This window comes from Aedes aegypti, chromosome 1, assembly GCF_002204515.2.
Source record: "Aedes aegypti strain LVP_AGWG chromosome 1, AaegL5.0 Primary Assembly, whole genome shotgun sequence".
Lineage (NCBI taxonomy): Eukaryota > Metazoa > Arthropoda > Insecta > Diptera > Culicidae > Aedes > Aedes aegypti.
The window spans coordinates 304898388-304921991 of NC_035107.1; the positions used below are offsets into that span (position 1 = coordinate 304898388).

At 42.2% G+C, this 23604-nt stretch overlaps 1 protein-coding gene and 1 long non-coding RNA gene across 2 annotated transcripts in view; both read left to right on the forward strand.

Annotated features, from left to right (window-relative positions):
* Positions 1 to 4540: 4540 nt before the first annotated feature.
* Positions 4541 to 5369, forward strand: LOC110674227. Its single transcript, XR_002498749.1, has 2 exons — positions 4541 to 4856; positions 4920 to 5369. It is a non-coding gene; the product is annotated as an uncharacterized LOC110674227 (long non-coding RNA).
* Positions 5370 to 21103: 15734 nt separating this feature from the next.
* Positions 21104 to 23604, forward strand: part of LOC5576121 (dolichyl-diphosphooligosaccharide--protein glycosyltransferase subunit STT3B) — a 31616-nt gene continuing 29115 nt past the window's right edge. The window contains exon 1 of the mRNA XM_001662417.2: positions 21104 to 21574. Within this exon, the coding sequence (XP_001662467.1) occupies positions 21420 to 21574 (155 nt within the window). The 5' untranslated portion in view covers positions 21104 to 21419. The remainder of the gene's footprint in view (positions 21575 to 23604) is intronic.

Sequence of the window (23604 nt, forward strand, 5' to 3'; positions counted from 1 at the left end):
GAAATGTTGCAGTTATAATGTTGTCGAATCATTTCAACTAACATAACTGAAGAGAAGAAAATTCAATTGAAAAGAATAACATTTTCTTTGTTTACATGTCATTTATATTATTGTTCATTGGGAAGCCTTAACAAATGTTAAAGCTAATAGCAATCGTGAAAATAATTGTTTGTTTTTGAATTTATTGTTCAAAACGGTAAACTTTTCACTTGCCCCACTTTTGGGGCAAGTGAAAAGTAAGAAGACAGTTTTCAAAAACTTTTTCTGTATTTTTTTCTTCAATTTTTTATAAAAATCAATTTCAGCATGCTGCTTATATTTGGTGGGAGTCAAGCTAAAATATATACACGACCTCATTTGTTTCCATTTAAAGTCTCTAGAATTTGAAGAATCTCAACTATGGGAATTCCATTACCCACTTGCCCCACGGTACCTTATAGTTTTTGTTAGTTCTTAGTGGTTCTCTATTGAATTCAAGACAGAATTATTAACAATTCCTGTCAAACGGATTTCTAATGAATGTGTTTGGATTTCTACCAATCTATGGCATTCTTTTTGATGCTTTATTAACATGATTTTACAGCTTAAGTTTCATTTTTTACTCTTTGCAATAATTTTTTAAATCAATTCTCAACAATTACTTTTAAGATTCTTAATGATTAAAAGGTGAGCTTGTTAGAGCGAACTACCCGACTAGATGCATATATTTAATAAAAATAAAATAGAATTTTACCAGAATATGATTTGCATATCCCATTATGATATAATTTTGTTAGACACTGTTATCCACAGAAAATATTAAAACAAAAATATATCATAATATGTTATATTTATTTTGAACATGTTTCTATTTGTTTATTTTTTACAGTTTTATAATAAAATTGAACACATTTCAGTGCATTTCAATAACTTAAGGTTTTGTTATCAAAATGAGCATAATTTAATAATTGAATAATTGCAAATGATTAAAAATTAACTTGTTGCTACACATTTCCAACATTAAATTGCTTATAGTATTATACATTTACACATTTTTCTGTTTATTGTGCGGAATATCATGTCTTATTAGGATTTTCTTACTTACTTATTTGGCTTTACATCAATTGGGTCCTAAAGGCCTGTCCCAATTTTAATGCAAATCGCTTAAGTTTTGGCCAAAAACACATGTTTACTCAATTTTTTAATGTTTTTCTTTTGTTCAAGTCCAAACAACATTTTTTTAGATTTTGTCACACTTCTTGGCTTAAACTCAAATTTTGGGTGTATTTTGCTTTCCGTGTCCCTTGCGAAATGTCAGATTGGAACAACCCCAGTGTTAAAACTAAAAGCCCTGTGGTGTTTTTGTCGATTAAGCGAACGTCAAACATGATCAAAAGTGTCAAGGTTCATTTATGGACCCAATTTTTAAATTAAAGTTTAAATATGATTTAGCCGTTATTTGACCGGGAAAAATTGCTAAAATAGTTGCAGTAACATGCTCTTTCGTGTCATTGAATAAAAACAAGATTTCATCAAACATTTTAGGACCCAATTATCTTGATAAAGCCTCGCCAACAATATTTCGCCAATTCCCTCGGTTCATGGCCGCTTCTCTCCATCATCGACTGTGACCCACGCTCTCCAGGTCCTGGTGTACCTGGTCAATCCACCTAGCTCGCTGCGCCCCACGCCTTCTTGTTCCGACCGGATTCGTGGCGAACACCATCTTTACAGGGTTGTTGTCCGGCATTCTTGCAACATGCCCTGCCCAGCGTATCCTTCCAGCTTTAGCTACCTTCTGGATACTGGGTTCGCCGTAGAGTTGGGCGAGCTCGTGGTCCATCCTTCGCCGCCACACACCGTTCTCCTGCACACCGCCGAAGATCGTCCTAAGCACCCGACGTTCGAAGACTCCAAGTGCTTGCAGGTCCTCCTCGAGCATCGTCCACGTTTCATGCCCGTAGAGGACTACCGGCCTTATGAGCGTTTTGTACATGGTACATTTGGTGCGGGCGTGAATCTTTTTTGACCGCAGCTTCTTCTGGAGGCCATAGTAGGCCCGACTTCCACTGATGATGCGCCTCCGTATTTCACGGCTAACGTTATTGTCAGCCGTCAGCAAGGATCCAAGGTAGACAAACTCGTCGACCACCTCGAAAGTATCCCCGTCTATCGTAACACTGCTACCTAGGCGAGCCCTGTCGCGCTCAGTTCCGCCAACCAGCATGTACTTTGTTTTCGACGCATTCACCATTAGCCCGACTCTTGTTGCTTCGCGTTTCAGGCGGGATTTTCTTATAATTGATAAAAAAAACTCGTAATTAAATGAGCTACCCCGTATATTACACAGTATTATAATGTTGATAAATTGTATCAAAAATTATAACTGGGTTTGATATGTTGTTGATAGATTTAAAACACATTTAATTATATTTATTATACAATTCATATATTTTTTTGTTATAATTTTAGTTATTTTAACAACAACAAAATTGTATCAAACCATGTTTGATAAAATCTTTATATCGTAATATCATAAGGTGATATAATTTTGTTGTGTACCCATAGTCGGGTCGTCGTTCTTCTCATAAAGAGCTCTCCTTGGACCCCCGGGAGTTTCACCAGATCCACAATTTCTGCAGAAAGCAGCCATGGGCCATATCTTACGCAACATTCTTGGATAAGAGTCGATTGTCTATTAAACTTTTCTCTATTGTTGAACTTCGGTCTAAATTACGATAGAGCAGAAATTACTTTACATAGTTATGAAATCTATCCAAATTTTAATCCAAGTTCTATGGGAGAAAGGCATTGAATTGATATACCTAAAAAACAAACATCTGGTCTTTAGGCAAACTTTCAGTTCTAATAATTCATAACGGTTTGTCAAAAAGATCGCATGTATTTTTCTATTGGATTTTTCAATTAATTGTTTAAATCTGTTTAATCGAAACTCTTTTAAAATCCACATAATATTAAAAAAAAAAAAAACGTTTAGATTAATTAATAAACAAATCCCATCCCAATCCCAATTCAAAAATTGGAGTTTTTCAATGCATTTCTGGGAGAACTCATCGAGGAATTCTTTAGAGGAATTAAATATTCTTCACTGAAGAAAATTTAGAACATTTGATTTTTTTTTTGTGAAATTCCTGAAGATTTTTAAAACAAAATTGCGGAGAAAAATCTAAGTGTGTGATTAATGTATATATCTTAATAAATATGAAGAGGAATCATTAAGCTTTTCGAGAAGTCCATGTTTATAAATGTTTTTTTTTCTTATAAATTCCAGAAGCATTGAATTAAGTAGTTTTTATGTCTTTCAAAGCATTTAATGCAACTTTTTAAAAACATTCATAAATATAACTGTGTAAAAAAATTCTTCACTAAAGCTTCCTGAACGAATTCTTTTAACAATTTCTTAATATATTTTTGAGGTGAAGATGAATCGAAGCCAAACATCAAATTTTCAAGAGCACAAATCTGAAGAACGGGATATCCGTTCAAGCTAAAAACTAGATCGATTAGTCTCTCGCTGGTGGTGACCAATCGAACAACTTTTCAGTGTAATCTAGTTGTCTAGTTCGTTAGATTTGTGCTCTTGAAAAAATGAAACTTGGCTTCGATTCATCTTTCCCTGAAATAACTACCTACGCAACTAGTTTAGCTGACAAGATTTTTTGAAAGTACCCGAGGAAATTTTACAAAACCTGTTGTCCTCTTGAGGATTTTCGGCGAAAATAAGGGATGTTGTCTAATATTCAAGACGTTCAAATCGTAAATATTCAATCAATATGGCTGTTTGAGAAAACCAGTGTTGATAGACTCATACTCAAAATCTCAATCAATACGCTCTCCCGTGAGAGCAAACTCATTAGAGATCTGCTTCGCAAATCTCTCGCTTGAGATTTTGATGCAAAATCAACTCAATCAACTCAAACCGTAAAAAATGATTCAGTCGCAAAACCCGGCAAAAACTCGTGAAACCCGAATGTTGTTGTTTACGTAAGAAAGGATTACTATAATTTTACCACACTAACAAGAAATTATTGCCGTGTGTGAGTTAACTGTGGAAATACGAGACAATGAGTCAAAAAGGTGAGCCAACTCATCCATGATTTTTTGACTGCTGAGTTGCATGATTGACAACTCACGCATGAAAAATCTCAAGCGTGAGTTGTGAGAAATTGAGTTTTTCACAACACTGGAGAAAACCTTTCGAAAAATCATAATTCCGATTGAGTATCGATTGAGTTACTTAGTATAATTTATTGCTTCGAAGGCAAAGGCAAACTTGATCACCAGCTTCCTGAGTTTGCTCATACTAGCCAAATTGTCCGCAATAGTTCATTGCCATTGCCCCGTACAGCACCGGGTACATGATGGATCCGTTGGAATGTCGATCGTTCTCGTTTGGTGAACTTTGGCCAATGATCAAACTTTGGAAACCGGATCCGATTCCGCTGGAAAGCACGGGTACCTGCTGCTTCATGCTGACTACCCGCTGATGAGCACTTTTCGGGAGGGACAGAACTAATTAGGTCGTATGAATAAAACCGAGTACTTGCTCATGCTCAACCCGATTTCAGCAAAGTAAAGTCTCTGAGCATTTACTCAAAACCATATGAATAAAACGATACTTTACTCAGAGTAAGTTCGAAATTCGAACATAGCTTTTACTCTGTCAAAATGTTTGTTTTGTTTTGGCTCGATTGTTACTTATGCAAAAAGTAATCCAGCGATACAAAACCGTGAGAACAGAAGTGCCTTTGCGGAGGATGTTAACCGTGTTTTGTCGTTTGTTGCCGCCTAATGGAGGCACACAACTTGGTTAAACTAAACAGTCAGCATCACGTCTGCCGGAAATGCGTCGATAAGTACATGAATTTCTGATCCTGTGTCGTCTGCAACGGTAATAATTTGATTATTTTCCCGCACAGCCCTCATCGTTGGATAGATAGCTACGAGAGAGCAGGTGACCGTGCTCAAGTACAAACCTGAGCTCACCAAAGGGCAACATCGATCGGAGTCCCTACGTGTTGATCCGCGTCAGAATCTGAACCGGCAGAATTTCGTCAGCAGCAACAATATTGATTCCGCTGGGCAAAATACTCAAGGGAAAGCCACGAAGGACAGAATGAACTGGCGAAAACTTTCGCGGACAATTTGGCTGTCATAAGCGAGTTCTACACGCCATAGACGACCGGATTAATAATCAGTAGAGGAGAAGCCATAGGACAAGGCACCGGCATTGCTCAAACGGAGATGCTGTCGGTTTGAAATGCCACAGCCACCCTCGGTAACATCGTAACCAGAGTGGAATAGAGGGCACGCATTCCCCATATCCCATGGCCATTGAAAAAATAAATGAATTATGCTACTTAATTGAATGCTTAGATTTTTAAATACTTTCCCAAATACCAATGTTGATGACAAGGGGAAATTCCCGGAAAATTTATGAAGTTCAACAAAAATCTTAACTGCCTAAAATAACAAGAGCCTTCCCACTACAGTGAAACCTCCATGAGTCGATGTTCAATGACTCGATATTACCCATGCAACCATTCTAAGACCAGAATTTCATGATTACTATGATGGTCCCCGGGGCCTTCCTTAATACCCGAGTGGTTAGAGTTGCAAAGCCATGCTGAAGGTGTTGGGATTTGATTTCCGGCCGGTCCAAGATCGAGAAGATGGAATGGAATGGAAATTCCCTTGACTTTCCTGGCCATAGAGTATCATCGTACCTGCCGTACGATATACGAATGCGAAAATGCCAGCTTGGTAAAGAAAGTTCTCAGTTAATAATTATGTAAGGGCTCATCGAGCACTAAGCTGGCTTAGTCCCAGTGAGATCGTAATGCCAAGAAGAAGAAGAAAATGAGGGTCCCCTCAAACAGCTTCGCAAAGCATTTCTGTTATATTACTCGATATTTCCATGAGTCAATGTTCCCTTCACATACCGACTCATGAAGGTTTGACTGTATGTATACCACTAATTACTTCAAAATTAATTTTCCAAATTTTTTCTTAGAACTTTCTCAGTAATTTTTGTGCAAATTCCACCGATTATTATTCATATATGCTGTAAATGTCGGTTATCGTTCATGTATGCTGTAATATTACTTTGCTTGTATTAATATGTAAAGAAGGAATTCGAGGTTTTTTTTAAGAACAAGAATTCTTTCAAAGAGTTCTAGGTAAACTACTCTTAAAATTTCGACTAAAAATCAATAATTTCTCAAACAAGAATCATTTGAGAATTTCGATTTTTTTCTAGGTGCTTTCATTCATATTTGTCCAGTTTTTCTATGAATATTCTCAGGACAGATTTTAGAAATTTTGAGGACTTCTTCTAAAAATGCGTAATTTATTTTTTCTAATAATAACCTATGATGTGTATTCTGCAATTGTTTAAGAAATTACCTAAGAAGGTACTTATATAATTCCAGCAAGAATTCCTGAATAATTTTTCGGAAGATACCTCCAGTAATTCCAAAAGGAGTGTGGAAAATCTAAGGAATGTTTAAATTCTGTGACATTTGTAGGAGATATTCATATAAGAATTCTTGGAACATTGCTGAAGTAATTCTAGATAGATTTCTAAAAAAAACTTCTTATGGGATTTTTCAGTAATTGTCGGAAAAAATATATAAAATCTACTAACAAGAGATTTTTTTGAAGTTGCCGGTTTAATTTTAGGCAAACTTCTAAAACTTTCAATTGAACTTTCCAGGATTGCTTGAAAAAATGTATAAAAACTTTGGATAAATTTTCAAAAGAGTTTCCATAGATAAACCACAGACAAACAGACGTAACACTTAGAACAAATTTCTTCAAAATCCATCGCCCAGTTTACACTATCATCACCTGGTGAGCATGTTGCACGAAAAGGTGTCTCGTGCAACAAGACCGGCAGATGGCGGTAGTGTGAAACGTCAAACGCGAAGAAAAACGATGCGCACGCCTCTGGTTGTCAGATGTGTAACATAGCGAATTTGAAATGATTGTTAAATGAGTGGTCGATGGAAATTGCGTCAGTGTTACGTCTGTTTGTCTGTGGATAAACCCTAAATAATTTCTTCAAAATGACTAATTTTTTGTTGGACTTCCTAGAGAAATACTTTAAAGAATTTCCGAAGACGTTTTTGTGTTATCTGCATAGAAATTGTGCCTTCCTGGTAGAATAGTTCTTCTTCTTCTTTCTGGCGTTACGTCCCAACTGGGACAAAGCCTGCTTCTCAGATTAGTGTTCTTATGAGCACTTCCACAGTTATTAACTGAAAGCTTTCTTTGCCGATTGACCATTTTTGCATGTGTATATCGTGTGGCAGGTATTGAGGATTTTGCCCTCTAATAGACTCACACCTAAATAATTTTGTCACACCAAAATATTCTCCCACCATGTTTGCTATAGATTGGATAGCGTCGTAACTAATAAAACCAACAAGTAACGCACATGTAACGCATTACGTTGGATTGTACATTGAATGCAAGGTGCGTGCTTCTATGAAAGTGCCATATAAACTGACGTGTGAGTATTTATTTTCCCACGCTGAAAATGTGCACGAGAATCTATTCCTCAACTTAACGAACAATACGAAGATACTCTATGCCCTGGGAATCGAGAAAATTCCCTTTACGAAAAGATCCTCAACCAGCGGGATTCGAACACACGACCCTCAGCATGGTCATGCTGAATAGCTGCGTGTTTACCGCTACGGCTATCTGGGCCCCAATTGGTAGAATAGTTCTCTGGAGTAATCACTGTAGAAATTTATATTGGGGCCATTGGCGTAAATACGGTGGGGCCAGGAGGGTCTAAGCCCACCTGGCGATTGGTATTTCGAATCATATAAAAAAGAACCTGATTTTCTTACGGGTTCGTTCGTATATTCCGGCCTGCAGAATTTGGCGATCGATCTCCACAATCCGAATTGGGCGGTGAAACCCACACCCACCCCACACGATGCACTTAATTGCCTGACGACACTAATCGCACGGTCATGAAGCTCATTTTAATAAATAAATTTATTTTTCATGCTTGAATTTTTCAACTAAGCATGGTCAGTAGGTGACTCAGGATTTTCTGAGCATTTACTCAGCTTTTAACGCTTTATTCATACGAATTGGGATGTTCGAAAAGTAAATGCTCAAATGCTCAGTTTTATCATACCAACTTGAGTAAATGCTCAAGAAAATGATTTGACAGATGGATTTGAGTAAAGTAAAAGCTTTTGCTCAGATTATTCATACGACCTATTAACAGACAAAATAATAATACATGTGCAAAACACTAACCGTATCAGTCCCCACTTGAGGTTTACAAAGCAGTTACCGATTATAGTCCTAGCCTTCCATGCGGCACAGGATTGCTCCAGGTTCTTCTGCTCACCACACTCTGATGCTGCCAGTTAAGTTTCACCGGGGTATGTGGCTTTTCCAGCAGCCGGCAGTAAACGGCGCAGTTCAAAAAATTATATGTAAATACATATTGCACGGCAAAAACGGGTAATATCCGTAAAGGCACCGCTATTTTGCACCACTAGAATTCTTCTTTGCAAAAATCAAACAACCAAACCAAAACAACATTTTTGACAAAGTAAAAGCTAAGTTCGAATTTCGAACTTACTCTGAGCAAAGTATCGTTTTATTCATACGGATTTGAGTAAATGCTCAGAGACTTTACTTTGCTCGAATCGGGTTAAGCATGAGCAAGTGCTCGGTTTTATTCATACGACCTAATAAATTTACAATTTAAGGCACTTACCTAACACTTCGGGTTCAAATGCGATCGTTACTCCCCCAACATCGCCTCTTCGAATCCAGTAGCATGAGAGCAGCAAACTTTGCTCCACGAAACTTTGAGCCATCGACGGAACTTGTTGGAACCGTCATCCTGGTCACTCAAATCCCGATAGACTCTTTAAGTAATCGATGAATCTTCTTCCACCAACCGATAAATTGGATCTCCATCTGCAAAATTTGTTAGCCGGTACAACGGTGCGCCCCTCTATCACACACCTTGTGCTGCAACATCGCGCACTACTATATGGTTATCATACCTTGTCCATTCAACACACTTTGATCCTTTTTCCATATAGTAAATAAACGATTCGCAACGACGCCGCGTGCTTTTACAATCGTCTCCGATAATCCCGTATTTTTCCGGTGTTTGTTCCTCCGAACGGCGTGATTCCACTTCGTAACCTGCCTCTGGTCTCACAGGTTATGGGCCCAGGTGGAAGTTCCGAGGAAAAAGTGTTTTTTCGGTCGATTTTTCCGGTGCAAAGTTGGTCGCGATTTGGCTCGTTTTCGGCGGGTGCTTCTATTAGGGAACCAGGAATGGCCGTGAATATTCGGAATAAAACGGAAGAACTACGGAAGTATAATAAACACGTTTTAATTCTTCGAGGTTAGATATTCAATAACAGTGCAATGATGTAATAATGACATTTGTCTGACAAGGGGTAATGGTAATAAGGTCGAATAGCGGAATTGCTACTGCTCAACATCCCTGCTCAATTCCGTGATTCCTGCAACCCGAGCATCTTTCGTAACTTAATGAACGTCGCAGTAGGCAAGCCCTTCGTCAAAATATCAGCTTGCTGGTCTTCGGAAGTGACGTATTCCAACCGAATGCTTCGCTTTTTGATCAAGTCACGAATGAAATAGTACTTCACCTCGACGTGCTTCATTTTTCTGCTATCTCGGGGCTCCTCTGCTACTCTAAGACATGATTGGTTGTCCTCGTAGTACACCACCGGAACATCAACCTGGATTCCAAGGTCGCTTAGAAGACGCACCAACCATACTCCCTCACAGGCAGCTACACACAGGGCAACAAACTCTGCCTCTGTTGAAGAGAGCGATACGGTCGGTTGTTTCCGTGTTAGCCAGACGGTAGTGCTCCCAAAAATCTTGAACAAATACCCGGTAACGGATCGCCGATCATTCACGTCATTGGCCCAATCGGCATCGCAGAAGGCGGACAGGGCCACCTCTCCTTCAGCACCACGAAATTCCAAAGCCAGGTTAAGCGTTCCCTTTACGTACCTTAAGATTCTCTTCAAATGCACCCAGTGCGTTTCTGTCGGACAACTCTGGTATTGGCTCATGTAGTTCACAGATGCAGACAAGTCCGGTCTGCTGGCTAGCGTCACGTATGTTAGACAGCCTACTAATTCGCGGTAGGGCTTATCTGTACGTTCACTCTCTTCGCCTTTCCGTAATTTCAGGTGACATTCCATTGGCGTGGACACAGGCCGACAGTCTTCCATGCCGAACCTTTTCAGCAAACCATTGAGATATGCTTGTTGGTCGATCCGCATAATCCTTCCACTAACGTCACGCTCAATGTGCATTCCCAGGAAGCCGTTGACAGCATCAAGGTCAACCATCTCGAACTCCTTGGACAACAACTTCTTCACGATCTGTATCAGTCTCAAATTAGGACCGACAATGAGCATATCGTCTACATATAGGATGAGAAACACTTTCTGTCCACCAACGCTTCGTATATATAGGCAAGGATCGTTGTCACTGCGTCTAAATCCAATGCTGATCACGAATTGATGGAACCGTTCATTCCAGGCTCTGGAGGCTTGTTTGAGGCCATAAATGGAACGATTCAAGCGACACACCAAGTTGTGTCCCTGCTGAAACCCTTCGGGTTGCACCATATAAATTTCTTCTTCTAACTGTCCGTTCAAGAAGGCTGTACGGACGTCCATTTGGTGCACTAATAACTGTTGCTGGTTCGCTACTGCTAGTACCGCTCGAAGGGTATTCAACCTGGCTACGGGCGCATATGTTTCGGTATAATCATACCCATATCGCTGAGTAAACCCGCGAGCCACCAGCCTTGCTTTAAAACGATCGGGTTCACCTTTCGATCCAGGCTTCACTTTAAAAACCCACTTACAAGTGATAGGTTTCCTCCCAGCAGGAAGCTTGGTTAAGGTCCATGTCCGATTGCGAATCAACGAGTCCATTTCCTCTTGCACGGCGGTTTGCCACTGTGGCCAATCGTCACGCTTTCGCATTTCCTCCAGCGTATCTGGAAGGCCGTCAACAAATCCGATGGCACTCAAAGCGAATCCCGCAAAATCCATATTGTAATCCTTCTGCCACACAGGCGGCTTTCGAATACGACGACTTCGCTCCAACGATTCCTGCGGCTCATTATCGGTTTGATGGTCTTCCTCGAATACTTCTTCATTTCCTTGATCATATTCGCCACAGCTAGAGAACCCCTCGAACTCCTCTTCAGAAGATACTTCCTCGGCTACTCCGCTTTGAACATTGTTACTGCCGCCAACGGCACCGTGGTCGCCACCATCATTCAACGATTCGTCCGATTCACTACGGTGGATGCTTGGAAAACCACTGGTTTCCGATTGCTTCTTCGATTCCATAACAACCTGTTTGATGGCGTTGCCTCCGACTCTCTCGTCAAAGACCACATCACGAATCACAATCACCTTCTTGCTCCGAGGGTCGAAGATACGGTATCCATTTTTAGCGTAACCGACGAATATGCCTTTCCAGGACTTACTATCAAGCTTCTTACGAAGCTCTTTAGGTACGTGACAGTGAGCAGCACATCCAAACACACGCAAATTGGAGATGTCCGGTTTGCTTCCACTCCACAGTTCAAACGGTGTCTTGTTCCGCTCCAAAGCACTCGCAGGACTCCGATTTGTCAAGTAAGCGGCGGTTTCGACTGCTTCACTCCAAAATTGCTTGTCGATTCCACAGTTCGAGAGCATCGACCGAGCCTTTTCCACCAAAGTACGGTTCATGCGTTCGCTGACTCCATTTTGCTCCGGCGTGTAAGGTACGGTGTACTCCACCTGAATCCCCTTTTCACGGCAAAACTTAACAAACGCATTACCGCGGTACTCGCCACCGTTATCACAACGGATGCGAGAGATCCGCGTTCCGAACTGCGCCTCTGCGATGGCTGTGTACTCCTCAAAGCAATGTAGCACTTCGTCCTTGGTTTTGATAGGGTACACCTTCACAAAGCGACTCCAGTCATCGATGAAACATACAAAGTATCTTGCCCCATGATGACTCACTGGGGTCACTGGCCCGCACACATCTGTGTGCACCAACTCTAGCACTCGCGACGAACGTTTCCCGACGTGTCCTTTTTCGAAAGGCTTCCGGGTTTGTCTACCCTCAACGCACGGTTTGCAAATAACAACGATATCACTATCTTTCGATTTCAGTGTCTTGTCCATCCCGTCAACCATTCCATTTTTAGCGAGACGCATCAAGTTCTTCTGGCTTAGATGGCCATACCGGCGATGCCATAACTCATCACACTTACGAATTTCGCCACATGAGTATAACGACGACGCATTCATCGCCTTTACTCCTTCCACCTCGTAAAACTCAAGTTCGTAGAGCAAACTACCACGCTTGCCAATTGCAACCACCTCTGAGCCATTAAAAATCTTCACAGTCCCATTTCGAAAAACTACCGACATTCCCGCACTTTCAACTTTTCGAACCGAGAATAAGTTACACCTCGCTTCGGGTACGAAAAGTACGTCCTTCACTTGACACTCGATTTTCTTCTTACCGACGACTGAGTTCACAACTACAGTACCCGAGTACTTCGCAACGACACTTTCTCCGTTTTTCACCACGGCAATCTCCATTGGTCGCTCCAGTCGTTGTAGCCTCACGAAAAGATCTCGATTATTTACAATGTGTTCAGAAGCACCCGAGTCCACAAACCACGATACTTTCTTCATCACGCAAGGATTTTTGACACTAACGAAGCACACACCCTTGCTTTCTTCTGAGAAGTGGGCGGTGGGCTTCGGTTTATTCTTCTCTTTCTCCTTTTCCTTCTTCTCAGGACACTCCGATGCTTTATGGCCAATCTTTTGGCAGTAAAAGCACTTAAATTTCTTCTGCTGTCCTGCATACTTCCCTTTAGTGCTGCTACCGAACGCCGCTGAATCTTGCTTTGCTGATGCACTTACACCACCGGATGCATTCTGCTTGATTTCCTGGTCCAACAGCCGGCATTTCGCGAACTCTAAAGTGAGCGTTTCGGCTGGCAACGATTCTAGCGTCGTAACCACAGTTGCATACTCGTCACCCAAACTCAGAAGCAATCCACAGACAACATCAACATCTTCCATCACCGCTCCGATTCCGCGCAACTGCCGGACGAGCGATTCGTACCGTAGGAAATGTTGCTGCAGTGGTCCACCTTCGTATTTCAGCTCCTTCAATTGCCGACTTAGGTGCATCCTTTTCGCAACGCTTTTACGCTCAAAGACACGAGAAAGTGCATTCCAGATCGCCTTCGGTGTATCGAAACCCTGCACATATTCGATTTGGCTGTCGCTAATCCTGGAGACGATGAGGGATTTGCATTTGCGTTCCCTTTTCCTCACTTTTTCCATCTCCTTCTCCTTGCGTTCTTTCTCCTGTGCATTGTCCTCCGCCTTGACGACCAACTCATCCCGTTCCCGTGCTTCCGTCGTGATGAAATCCAGCAGATCATATTCATCCAGAACTACCTCCATCCGATACTTCCACGTAGGGAAATTGGTCCCGTCAAACAGCTGCACACGATGCACATCCTTTTCCTCCTCCATTTCTCTCATAAATTCACTTTCCACGACCGTTTATCATTCCCGAATCGATCACTCGCGTTTTACTGGGCCCATAACCTATTAGGGAACCAGGAATGGCCGTGAATATTCGGAATAAAACGGAAGAACTACGGAAGTATAATAAACACGTTTTAATTCTTCGAGGTTAGATATTCAATAACAGTGCAATGATGTAATAATGACATTTGTCTGACAAGGGGTAATGGTAATAAGGTCGAATAGCGGAATTGCTACTGCTCAACAGCTTCCGCGGTGCATTAGTGTGCGTGTGCTTTGCCGGACTGAAAAACTGTTTCGTTCGTGTGTGTCGGGATGGAAGCGCTGAGTAAATTCTCCAAACTGAACAACCAAAACTGGCAGTCATGGAAGTTCAGAATGGAGATGCTCTTGATTCGCGAAGAGCTTTGGTATGTGGTGGAAGAACCAAAGCCGGAGCCCGTGACGCCTAAGTGGTCAACGGATGACAAAAAGGCGAGGGCTACCATGGGGCTATGTGTTGAAGACAGTCAATATAGCCTCGTGAAGGGTGCGACTAACGCGAAAGATTTTTGGAAAGCGCTTCGTGATTATCATGAGAAGGTGACGGTCACTTCTCGAGTGAGTCTTCTACGAAAGTTGTGTAACCTAAACCTAGTGGAAGGTGGAGACATGGAGGCTCATTTGTTCGAGGTTGAGGAGTTGTTTAGTCGGCTGGAAAATGCCGATTTGAAGCTGGAGCAGCCGATGAAAATTGCGATGATGCTTCGCAGTTTGCCCGAGTCATACGGTGGGCTCGTGACAGCGTTAGAGAGTCGCTCTGACCAAGATTTGACAACCGAGCTCGTCAAATCAAAACTCCTCGACGAACACGAAAGGCGCAGGGAGCGAGGTGGTGGTCCCTCGCATGAGCGCGTAATGAAAAGTGACGTGAAGAACTCGAATAGTGTCGCGGAAAAAGTGTGCTTCTTCTGTAAGAAGAAAGGCCACTTGCGTCGCAACTGTCGGTTGCTGCAGGCGAAGAAAGAGCCAAAGGAAAACGAGAAGAGCCCCCACAAGGCGAAGCAAGTCAGTGCGGAGTGTACGAGTGCAATGTTGTTTATGGCCGGTGATAATCATAGTTGTGATTGGGTCATTGATAGTGGTGCGACTGCACACATGAGCAATGAGCGAAAATGGTTTTGTTCGCTCGACGAAACCGTTACTCCGGATGTGTCGCTGGCTGATGGCACCACAGTGAAGGCTGCGGGACGCGGAAAAGTGATTGTGTTTGGGGTTGATGGCTCTGGTGGCACAGTGGAAATTACTCTTGATGAGGTACTGTATGTACCGTCGCTGAGCAGCAGCTTGGTGTCTGTGCCAAAGCTCACCGCAAGAGGATTGAAAGTGGTGTTTGCGGAGAACAGTTGTGACATTTGTGACGATTCCGAAAAGGTGGTTGCCAGGGGTGATCTTCGCGGATGTGTGTATCATCTGAAAGTGTCCGAAGTAGTGAGGAGTGCGAACAGTGCTCGGCACAATGAATTGTGTCAGCACCAATGGCACCGAAGATTTGGGCACCGAGACCCCACGATAGTGCAGAAAATGTGTAATCTTGCTGATGGTGTGAAGGTGAAGGACTGTGGAATCTGCCTCATGTGTGAGGTATGTCTTGAGGGTAAGTTGCCTCGAACGGCCATTCCAAAAACGGCCGAAAGGAAGTCAACACAGGTCCTAGATCTGGTGCACACCGATCTGTGTGGCCCGATGCGCACCACCACACCGGGAGGAAAGCGTTTCCTCATGACGGTAATCGACGATTACAGCCGGTATACCGTCGTGTACTTGCTTAGCAAGAAATCTGAGGCAGCCGATCGACTCATGGAATACGTCAGGTATGTAGAAAACTTGTTTGGCAGAAAGCCGCGTATAGTAAGATCAGATGGTGGTGGCGAGTATGCCAATGCGAGACTGCAGAAGTTTTTCGCTGCTGAGGGAATAAAGGTGCAATATACCACGGCATACACACCTCAGCAGAACGGCGTCGCCGAGCGGCGCAACCGTTATCTGCAGGAAATGGCCACAGCGATGCTTCTGGATGCGAAGCTGGACCATAGGTTCTGGGGTGAGGCAGTCCTTACCGCTGCTTACCTGCAGAACAGGCTGCCATCGAAATCGGTTGATGTTACTCCATACGAAAAGTGGCATGGTAGGAAGCCGAAATTGAACCACTTACGGGTTTACGGCTGCGAAGCGTGGGTTCATATCCCAGCGGTGAAACGCGGAAAGTTCGACGGTAAAGCTCAGAAGCTGGTGTTCATCGGCTATTCGGACCAACACAAGGCCTATCGATTCGTCGATCTGGCAACGTGGAAGGTCACCATAAGCCGTGATGCACGGTTTCTCGAAATGAACGAAGCGAAAGATCCATCTGGCGAAAAGGGAATCTTGAATGAAGAGGATGGTATTCCATTCACACCGGCACGGCAACTGGAGGGAAGAGAGCAACCGATTGCTGACCCTGTACCAGGTGAAGAGTGCGAAGAGTCTAACGACGAAGAATTCGATGAGTGCGAAGAGTATGTGGAGGAAGAGCCAGAATTGGCAGAAGATCCCTTGGCAATCAAAAATGAACCGATAAGTGACACTGACTATCCGATGAGTGACAATGACGATTTGATGAGTGACGAAGATAATCCAGTGAGTGAGATACGTGGAAAGCGAAAGAATCGCGGTAAAATGCCCAACCGGTATTCCGATTTTGTTGTGGGTGCAGCCACGCAAATGGTGAAAGAGCCGGTGACCTACAATGAAGCAGTAAACTGTGCGGAACGTGACTCCTGGAAGCAGGCGATGGATGACGAAATCCGGTCGCATGAGCGTAATGGTACCTGGGAACTTGCGGATCTGCCAGCAGGACGAAAGGTTGTGGGAAGTCGCTGGGTGTTTAAGGTCAAGCAAAATGAAGCAGGACAAGTGACGCGTTTCAAGGCTCGTGTGGTGGCTCAAGGCCACATTCAGAAGTTCGGCGTCGACTATGACGAGATCTTCGCTCCCGTTACTCGTTATTCGACATTGAGGACACTGCTGGTGATAGCTGGAAGAGATGAGTTGGTTTTGAAACACCTGGATATCAAGACCGCTTATCTTTATGGCGAGATTAAAGAGGAGGTCTACATGCAGCAGCCACCCGGCTACGCAGTGCGCGGCCAAGAAACGAAGGTATGCCGATTGCGACGAAGCATTTATGGACTTAAGCAGTCCGCCCGTTGCTGGAACAAGAAGTTATCCAGTGTACTTAAGGCAATGGGCTTCACTGCGAGTCCCACCGATCCCTGCTTGTACATCGCTACCCGGAATGGACGAACAGTGTATCTCCTTGTATACGTTGATGATTTGCTAGTTGGATGCGCAGTTGAGGAGGAGATTACACGGGTGTACGAAGAGCTGAAGAACCACTTCGAGGTGAACTGGCTGGGTGATCCGAGATTCTTTTTGGGATTGGAGATTCGTAGAGATGCAGATGGAGTGTTTAGCTTGGGTGTACAGCAGTACATTCGCAAGTTGATCCAGAGTCTCGGACTTGAGAACGCGAAAATTGCACGAACTCCAATGGACACGGGCCATCTGAAGCTGGAGGAGAAAGGCGAGGCATTCTCGGACAACACGAAGTACCGTAGCGTTGTAGGAGCTCTAATGTACATAGCAACTTGTGCTCGACCCGATATCGCAACGAGTGCTTCCATATTGGGAAGAAGCTTCGAGGCTCCGAAGGAGAGTGACTGGATAGCAGCAAAAAAGGTCGTCCGGTACCTAAAAGGTACAGCTGATTGGCGACTGAGGCTAGGAGGAGACACAGCTTCCATGCTGGAGGCATTCTCAGATGCAGACTGGGCCGGTGATCCCAGGACGAGAAAATCCATGACCGGATATGTATTGTTTTTCGGTGGTGGAGCTGTGACTTGGACGAGCCGACGACAAGATTGCGTTAGCCTCTCATCGATGGAGGCGGAGTACGTCGCCCTTGGCGAGGCGTGCCAAGAGGTGATGTGGACAAGGCGACTACTTCAAGACTTGGGCGAGAAACAAACGAATCCCACCCTGATCAATGAAGACAACCAAGGGTGTCTAAGTTTTGTGCACTCGGAGAGAACGACTAGAAGGTCGAAACACATAGAAACCAAACAGTGCTTCATCCGTGACTTAGTCGACCGTGGTGTCGTGAACCTGAAGTACTGTCCCACTGACGAGATGAAGGCGGACATTCTCACGAAGCCGCTTGGAGCGGTGAAGCATAAGCGTTTTGCTGAACAACTCGGACTCGCGGCTGATCGAGGGCCTTACGTTGAGGAGGAGTGTTAGCCGGTACAACGGTGCGCCCCTCTATCACACACCTTGTGCTGCAACATCGCGCACTACTATATGGTTATCATACCTTGTCCATTCAACACACTTTGATCCTTTTTCCATATAGTAAATAAACGATTCGCAACGACGCCGCGTGCTTTTACAATCGTCTCCGATAATCCCGTATTTTTCCGGTGTTTGTTCCTCCGAACGGCGTGATTCCACTTCGTAACCTGCCTCTGGTCTCACAAAATTAACACCAATAGCACAAGAATCTCAGCATTAAACCATAATAATGAAAAAAAACTTACCACCAGGATGATGTTTTCAACCTCCCGGCTAGCCACTGAAAACAATACACTCTAAAAAAACATCTACCTAGACACTCAGGAAAATTTAATTCAGATGTTTCAAAATGTTTTAATTTTGAAGGTGAAAATATTTTCATTTTTGTTTTCTTTATAAATGGCGTAATTTAGTTTATAATGTTTTTTAGTTTTAATTGAAATCCCAATTGAATCGAAATACAAACGCAAGATTTTATTTCTAAATCAGATTTGCTTTAAGTATAAATTTATTAGAGTGTTTTTTTTTTAATTTGGTGGCTACTGTTTCCTAAATAGGTCATTTATTATATTTAATGGTTATAAGTTTTGATTCTCAGTCACATTTCAATAAACATTCCTTAAACCATCTTTTATTGTTTCGAACTAAAGAGCTTATATAGTACTACCTAAAAACAACCGTTTGTGGTACATTAACATTACCAGTAATAGGAAATTTATTGTTTGAAAAACAAGCCAAACCGTAATTTTCTATGCGGGCTTATAATAGAAGGAAAAATTTTACTTGAACCATATCAGCAAATGTTTTTTTTTGTTGTAGGATTGTACCCCAACTATAGTTCCTATCATCAAGTAGTATAATTGTTTACCATACTAGATATGATTTCATTGTGGTTGTTGTTTCGAATTGATATGGGAAAAATTGAATTTTGGAATGGTAAACATTCTTAACAACCCATTGATCATGTGGTCGTATCTACAAAAACCTTAACTGTTGCAGTTGAAACATCACCAGGGTGACGACTGTGTTGCATTCGGCACCAGCCGTCGGCGCAAACAAGAAAGAGCGGTGGGAAATGATGACGATGACGGCGCCGTCGATTGTGTTGTAGGAAACCAATGCCAAACAAATACATACAGCTTCTCCGCTCTTCGGTGAATGATTGCTCTGCAAATATATGTGCGTAAGTCGCGCATGCACGTTGCTCGTGTTGCTGCCGTGAAGCATATGTATATGCTTCATCGACCATGGATCTGAATCAGATTGATAGAATAAGATCATGATGCTGAATATCATTTCCCTACATGTACTCAATACGCTGATAACATGAAAAGAGAACTGGCAGCTGAGCGAATGCTGATCCAATCCAGCGTAAGCCTAAAACATGATTTGGAAAAAAGACCAAAATACAGTTTTGTGTACCTCGTTCTCTTTTTGTTATTTGAGCGTATTCAATATTGCAAGCAGAGCGACTCTGAAAATATCGACATGTTGTTGCGGTGTGCTAATCGGAGACACCAGCTGTGCTTTGTTTTGATTCATTCAATCCCACGACGTCACTTCTTTCCCTCCGTCTATGTGTCCTATGTAACAACAGAAGGAGGGGAAACGTTGAGCTGTATGTAGGACATTTTGCTCTCTCACTGATTCTCCCTCAATTTTCCTCCCGTTTTTATGACGGTTTCGCCTACATGACCATGTGTGAGTTTCCCACTGCATGACGTGGTGGTGGTGACGGCTGTGTTGCAATCAGCACCAGCCGTCGGTTGAAACAAGAAATTTCGGTGGGGAATGATGACGATGACGATGCCGTCCATCTTGTTGTAGGAACTCGAGAAAGGAGCCCACGCCTAACAAATACATACAGCTTCTCCTCTCTTCGGTGATTGATCACTCTGCAAATATGTGTGAGCAAGTCGCGCATGTACGTAGCTCGTGTTGCTGCCGGGAAGCATATTTATATGCTTGATCGACCATGCATCTGAATCAGATTGACACAATGACATCATGATGCTCAATCTTGTGCTCAATATCATTCCCCTATATGCACGCAATGCGCTAATATTATGAAAAGAGAAGTTGCAGCTGATCCAATCCAGCGAAATGGTAAAACATGGTTTGGCAAAAAGACCAAAATACAGTTTTGTGTAACTCATTCTCTTTTTGTCACTTGAGCGTTTTCAATTTTGCGAGGCAGTGCGACTCTGAAATTATCGGCTGAAATGATTGAGAAGCAGTTATTATGGCATTCTAAACATCTAAGTAGTGTCTCAGACACGCTTCTACAAATCATTCTACCTTTTAAACTCCATTCCAAAGCTTTATTCAGGAATGTCCAATGTAACATTAGAATCGTGTTTATTCATAAATGTTACATAGGACATGTGGTTGGTTCTCTGATCAAAGGTCCATAACAATTGATTAAAAGCGATGCAGTTTTGAACATTGGTCATTTTGTTAAGCTTTTAATTGATTACTTTGTTGTTAATATATCAGAACGAGTGTTCCAGTGTGCTGCTAAGTGGTGCAACGCAAATGATTTGCAATGATAATCTCGATTTTTTTACATTTGTTACTTAGGACGTTTTGAAAAGTTATGCGAGATTTATCAGTAACTTTGGAAAAAACTACTCCGCCGACTGAGGTTTTTAATAACAGTTTACTTTGAACACAATACTTTTCACTTTTTCAGCCATAAAAACGGTGGGCTGCATTTGACGTTTCGTGAGAGGGGAATCTGGGCTGCATATGACGTTGATATTGTCGCACCGCCACCAAACCGGATCGCGCCAGTGAGACTCGCGACGCGCCTCAACTCGCGCGATTTTGAAATCAGTTTTTTTAGTGTGGCGCTGCATTCTTACGATTTTTATGAACACAGCGCACTATTCACATATTAGCTGCGACGCACGGGGCCCGAGAAAACAATAATTATAAATAAATGTTGGTCTTGATTTCTACCGGATACATAATATTTTTCCTCTTCGCGAGTCTCTCTCAGGTTCCGTGCTGTTCCGTGCAGCTTGTGCATGAGAAGTTAGCCCTTCACAACGCGCAGCATAATCAAATCGACTCCACTGTTTTCCCCACTTATACACAGACCCTGCGCATTTGGTTTGGCAACCAACTACGTGTCATCGCCGTTTTGCCGACAACACTCCTCTCGGATTTTTTTCCATTCCAAAAAGTCTCGCCGCGATCGAAAGAGTGCCGGACGGACGGAAGAAAAGTGCAGTTTTTCCGGTTTCTAAAATGACCATCTCCTGCTAGGAAGGGTGGTCCAGTGGGAAAAGTGTGAAAGTTACATTAAACGGACGAGAATCGGCGGATTTTTGTTTTCGTTCCGGGTGGAGAGTGAAAAGTTTTCGGAACGACTTGTGGGGAGATTTGGAAGTAATACTGGAATAAGGGGCAGGGAAGGAAGGAAAAATGAATCGACCGGGCAAGATAAACTATCGGAAGACGGCCGGCTACTCGAGCTTGATCACTTTCGCGGTGCTGCTGTTGGCCTGGCTGTGCGGATTCTCCAGCCGGTTGTTTGCCGTGATCCGCTTCGAGAGCATCATCCATGAGTTCGATCCTTGGTGAGTTGGATGTTTATTTTAGATGGATGGGAAGATGAAGAACACTGTCTGTTTCGATTACTTTCCGATTAGCGGCGAGGAAGGGGAAGGAAGAAGAAGTCACTTTTAGATTACGTGTCCCACCTTTCGTTTCGAATACAGAGTGCAGCGTTGTTCCGATAACAGTACGGCACCTTTCCTTATTAATTATTAATGAATGGGAGTGAGTGTTGTCTCATTAGTCGAAGATGTCCAATAGGGTAACTGACATGAGCGGTTTCTCTTCATCGATCTTTCGCTAAAACTTCGTCAAATTGAATACCTACCTAAATGTGTTTTATTTCTTGTTCATTGAGCAAGTAAAGTAATTCTTTATCCTACAGCGCGAAAATTGTCAAAATGTATCAAAATCGCAACAATAGTTTTGATTGTAGGTAGAGGAGTGTGAGGAAGTAATGAAGTGTGATACGATGGTGACCTACCGGATTACATCCAAGACCTCCTGCTACAGGGACAGCAACAACGAACACGATCGTTTGTAATACCCAGGCATACGACAGTAAGCGGAAGAAGTGTTTTAATTGCTGGAGCATCCTGCTGGAATAGTTTACCGATAGAGATTAAACAAAAACGATCTCTCTCATCCCTTAAAATTGCGATCAGAAGATTAACAGAATATTAGAATAACCTTCAGGATAAATTACTGTAGAAATGTTTTTTAAGCCCCTAACGAATTTGTCAAGTTTTATTAAAATCACTACTGTATTTTTCTCATACCCGTTTCCTTGACCTGATATACAGTATGATTAACAGGCTAACGTAATCAATAAAACAATAAAATTATAAATTAAAAGCTGGTTTTGCTACTGACAAGAAAAGGAATCGTCTATCTCGATGCGTGGAAAATTTCTTCCCAGAAATGGTCCAGAAAATCACATTTTTCTGATCGCAGTACGCAGTTGAGAAAAAATGTCATTTCAAATTACTAACTAATTGCGAAAAAGCTCAAAAACTTGCTATGCAGTTTGAAAGTGCGCACAATTTCAATTTAGGACTTACTAGTCCAATTGAAAATCAAGTTACTCAGGAGTTCGAAAATATTCTCAATCAAGAGAACGTTTTTGAAAATGTCTGGGAGACTGATTTGGAAGAAGTGACAACTATTATTAAAAAAATCAAAAATATGAAAGCTCCAGGCGATGATGGAATTTTCTACATCCTCATCAAGAAACTTCCAGAAACTAGCTTATCATTTTTAGTTGATATATTTAACAAATGTTTTCAATTAGCATATTTTCCTGACAAATGGAAAAAAGCTAAAGTTGTTCCAATTTGAAAACCAGACAAAAATCCTGCAGAAGCTTCTAGCTATCGTCCAATCAGTTTGCTTTCCTCCATTAGTAAACTTTTTGAAAAGGTCATTTTGAACAGAATGATGGTCCACATCAACGAAAATTCAATTTTTGCCAATGAACAGTTCGGATTCCGCCATGGACATTCGACTACTCATCAACTCTTACGTGTAACAAATTGGATCTGTTCCAACAAATCTGAAGGCTATTCTACTGGTCTTGCTCTTCTAGACATAGAAAAAGCATTCGACAGTGTTTGGCATGAAGGTTTGATTGTAAAATTAAAAAACTTTTAATTTTCCAAAATACATTGTTAGAATAATTCAAAGTTATCTGTCAAATCGTACACTTCAGGTTAATTATCAGAACTCCAGATCTGAAAGACTTCCTGTAAGAGCTGGTGTTCCCTAAGCCAGCATTTTGGGACTGATGGAAATAGCCAGAAATTTGAGAAAAGAGGGTCTCTCTGGTGGACAAAGACAGAGACCTTAAAAGTAGATTCTGACGGAAATGTGCAGAATTCTAGAACATTACTAGTCCTGATAAACACAGAGCCCATAAATACGAAATAATGGTTGGCTTTTGCTTTAAAAACGACAGCATACGGATTAAAAAAAGAAGGCGAATGAGTTGATGAAAAACCGACGTGAAAAAAAGAGTTTAAAAGGCAAGGCTCATAATTCGTCTAGTCTAGCTGCA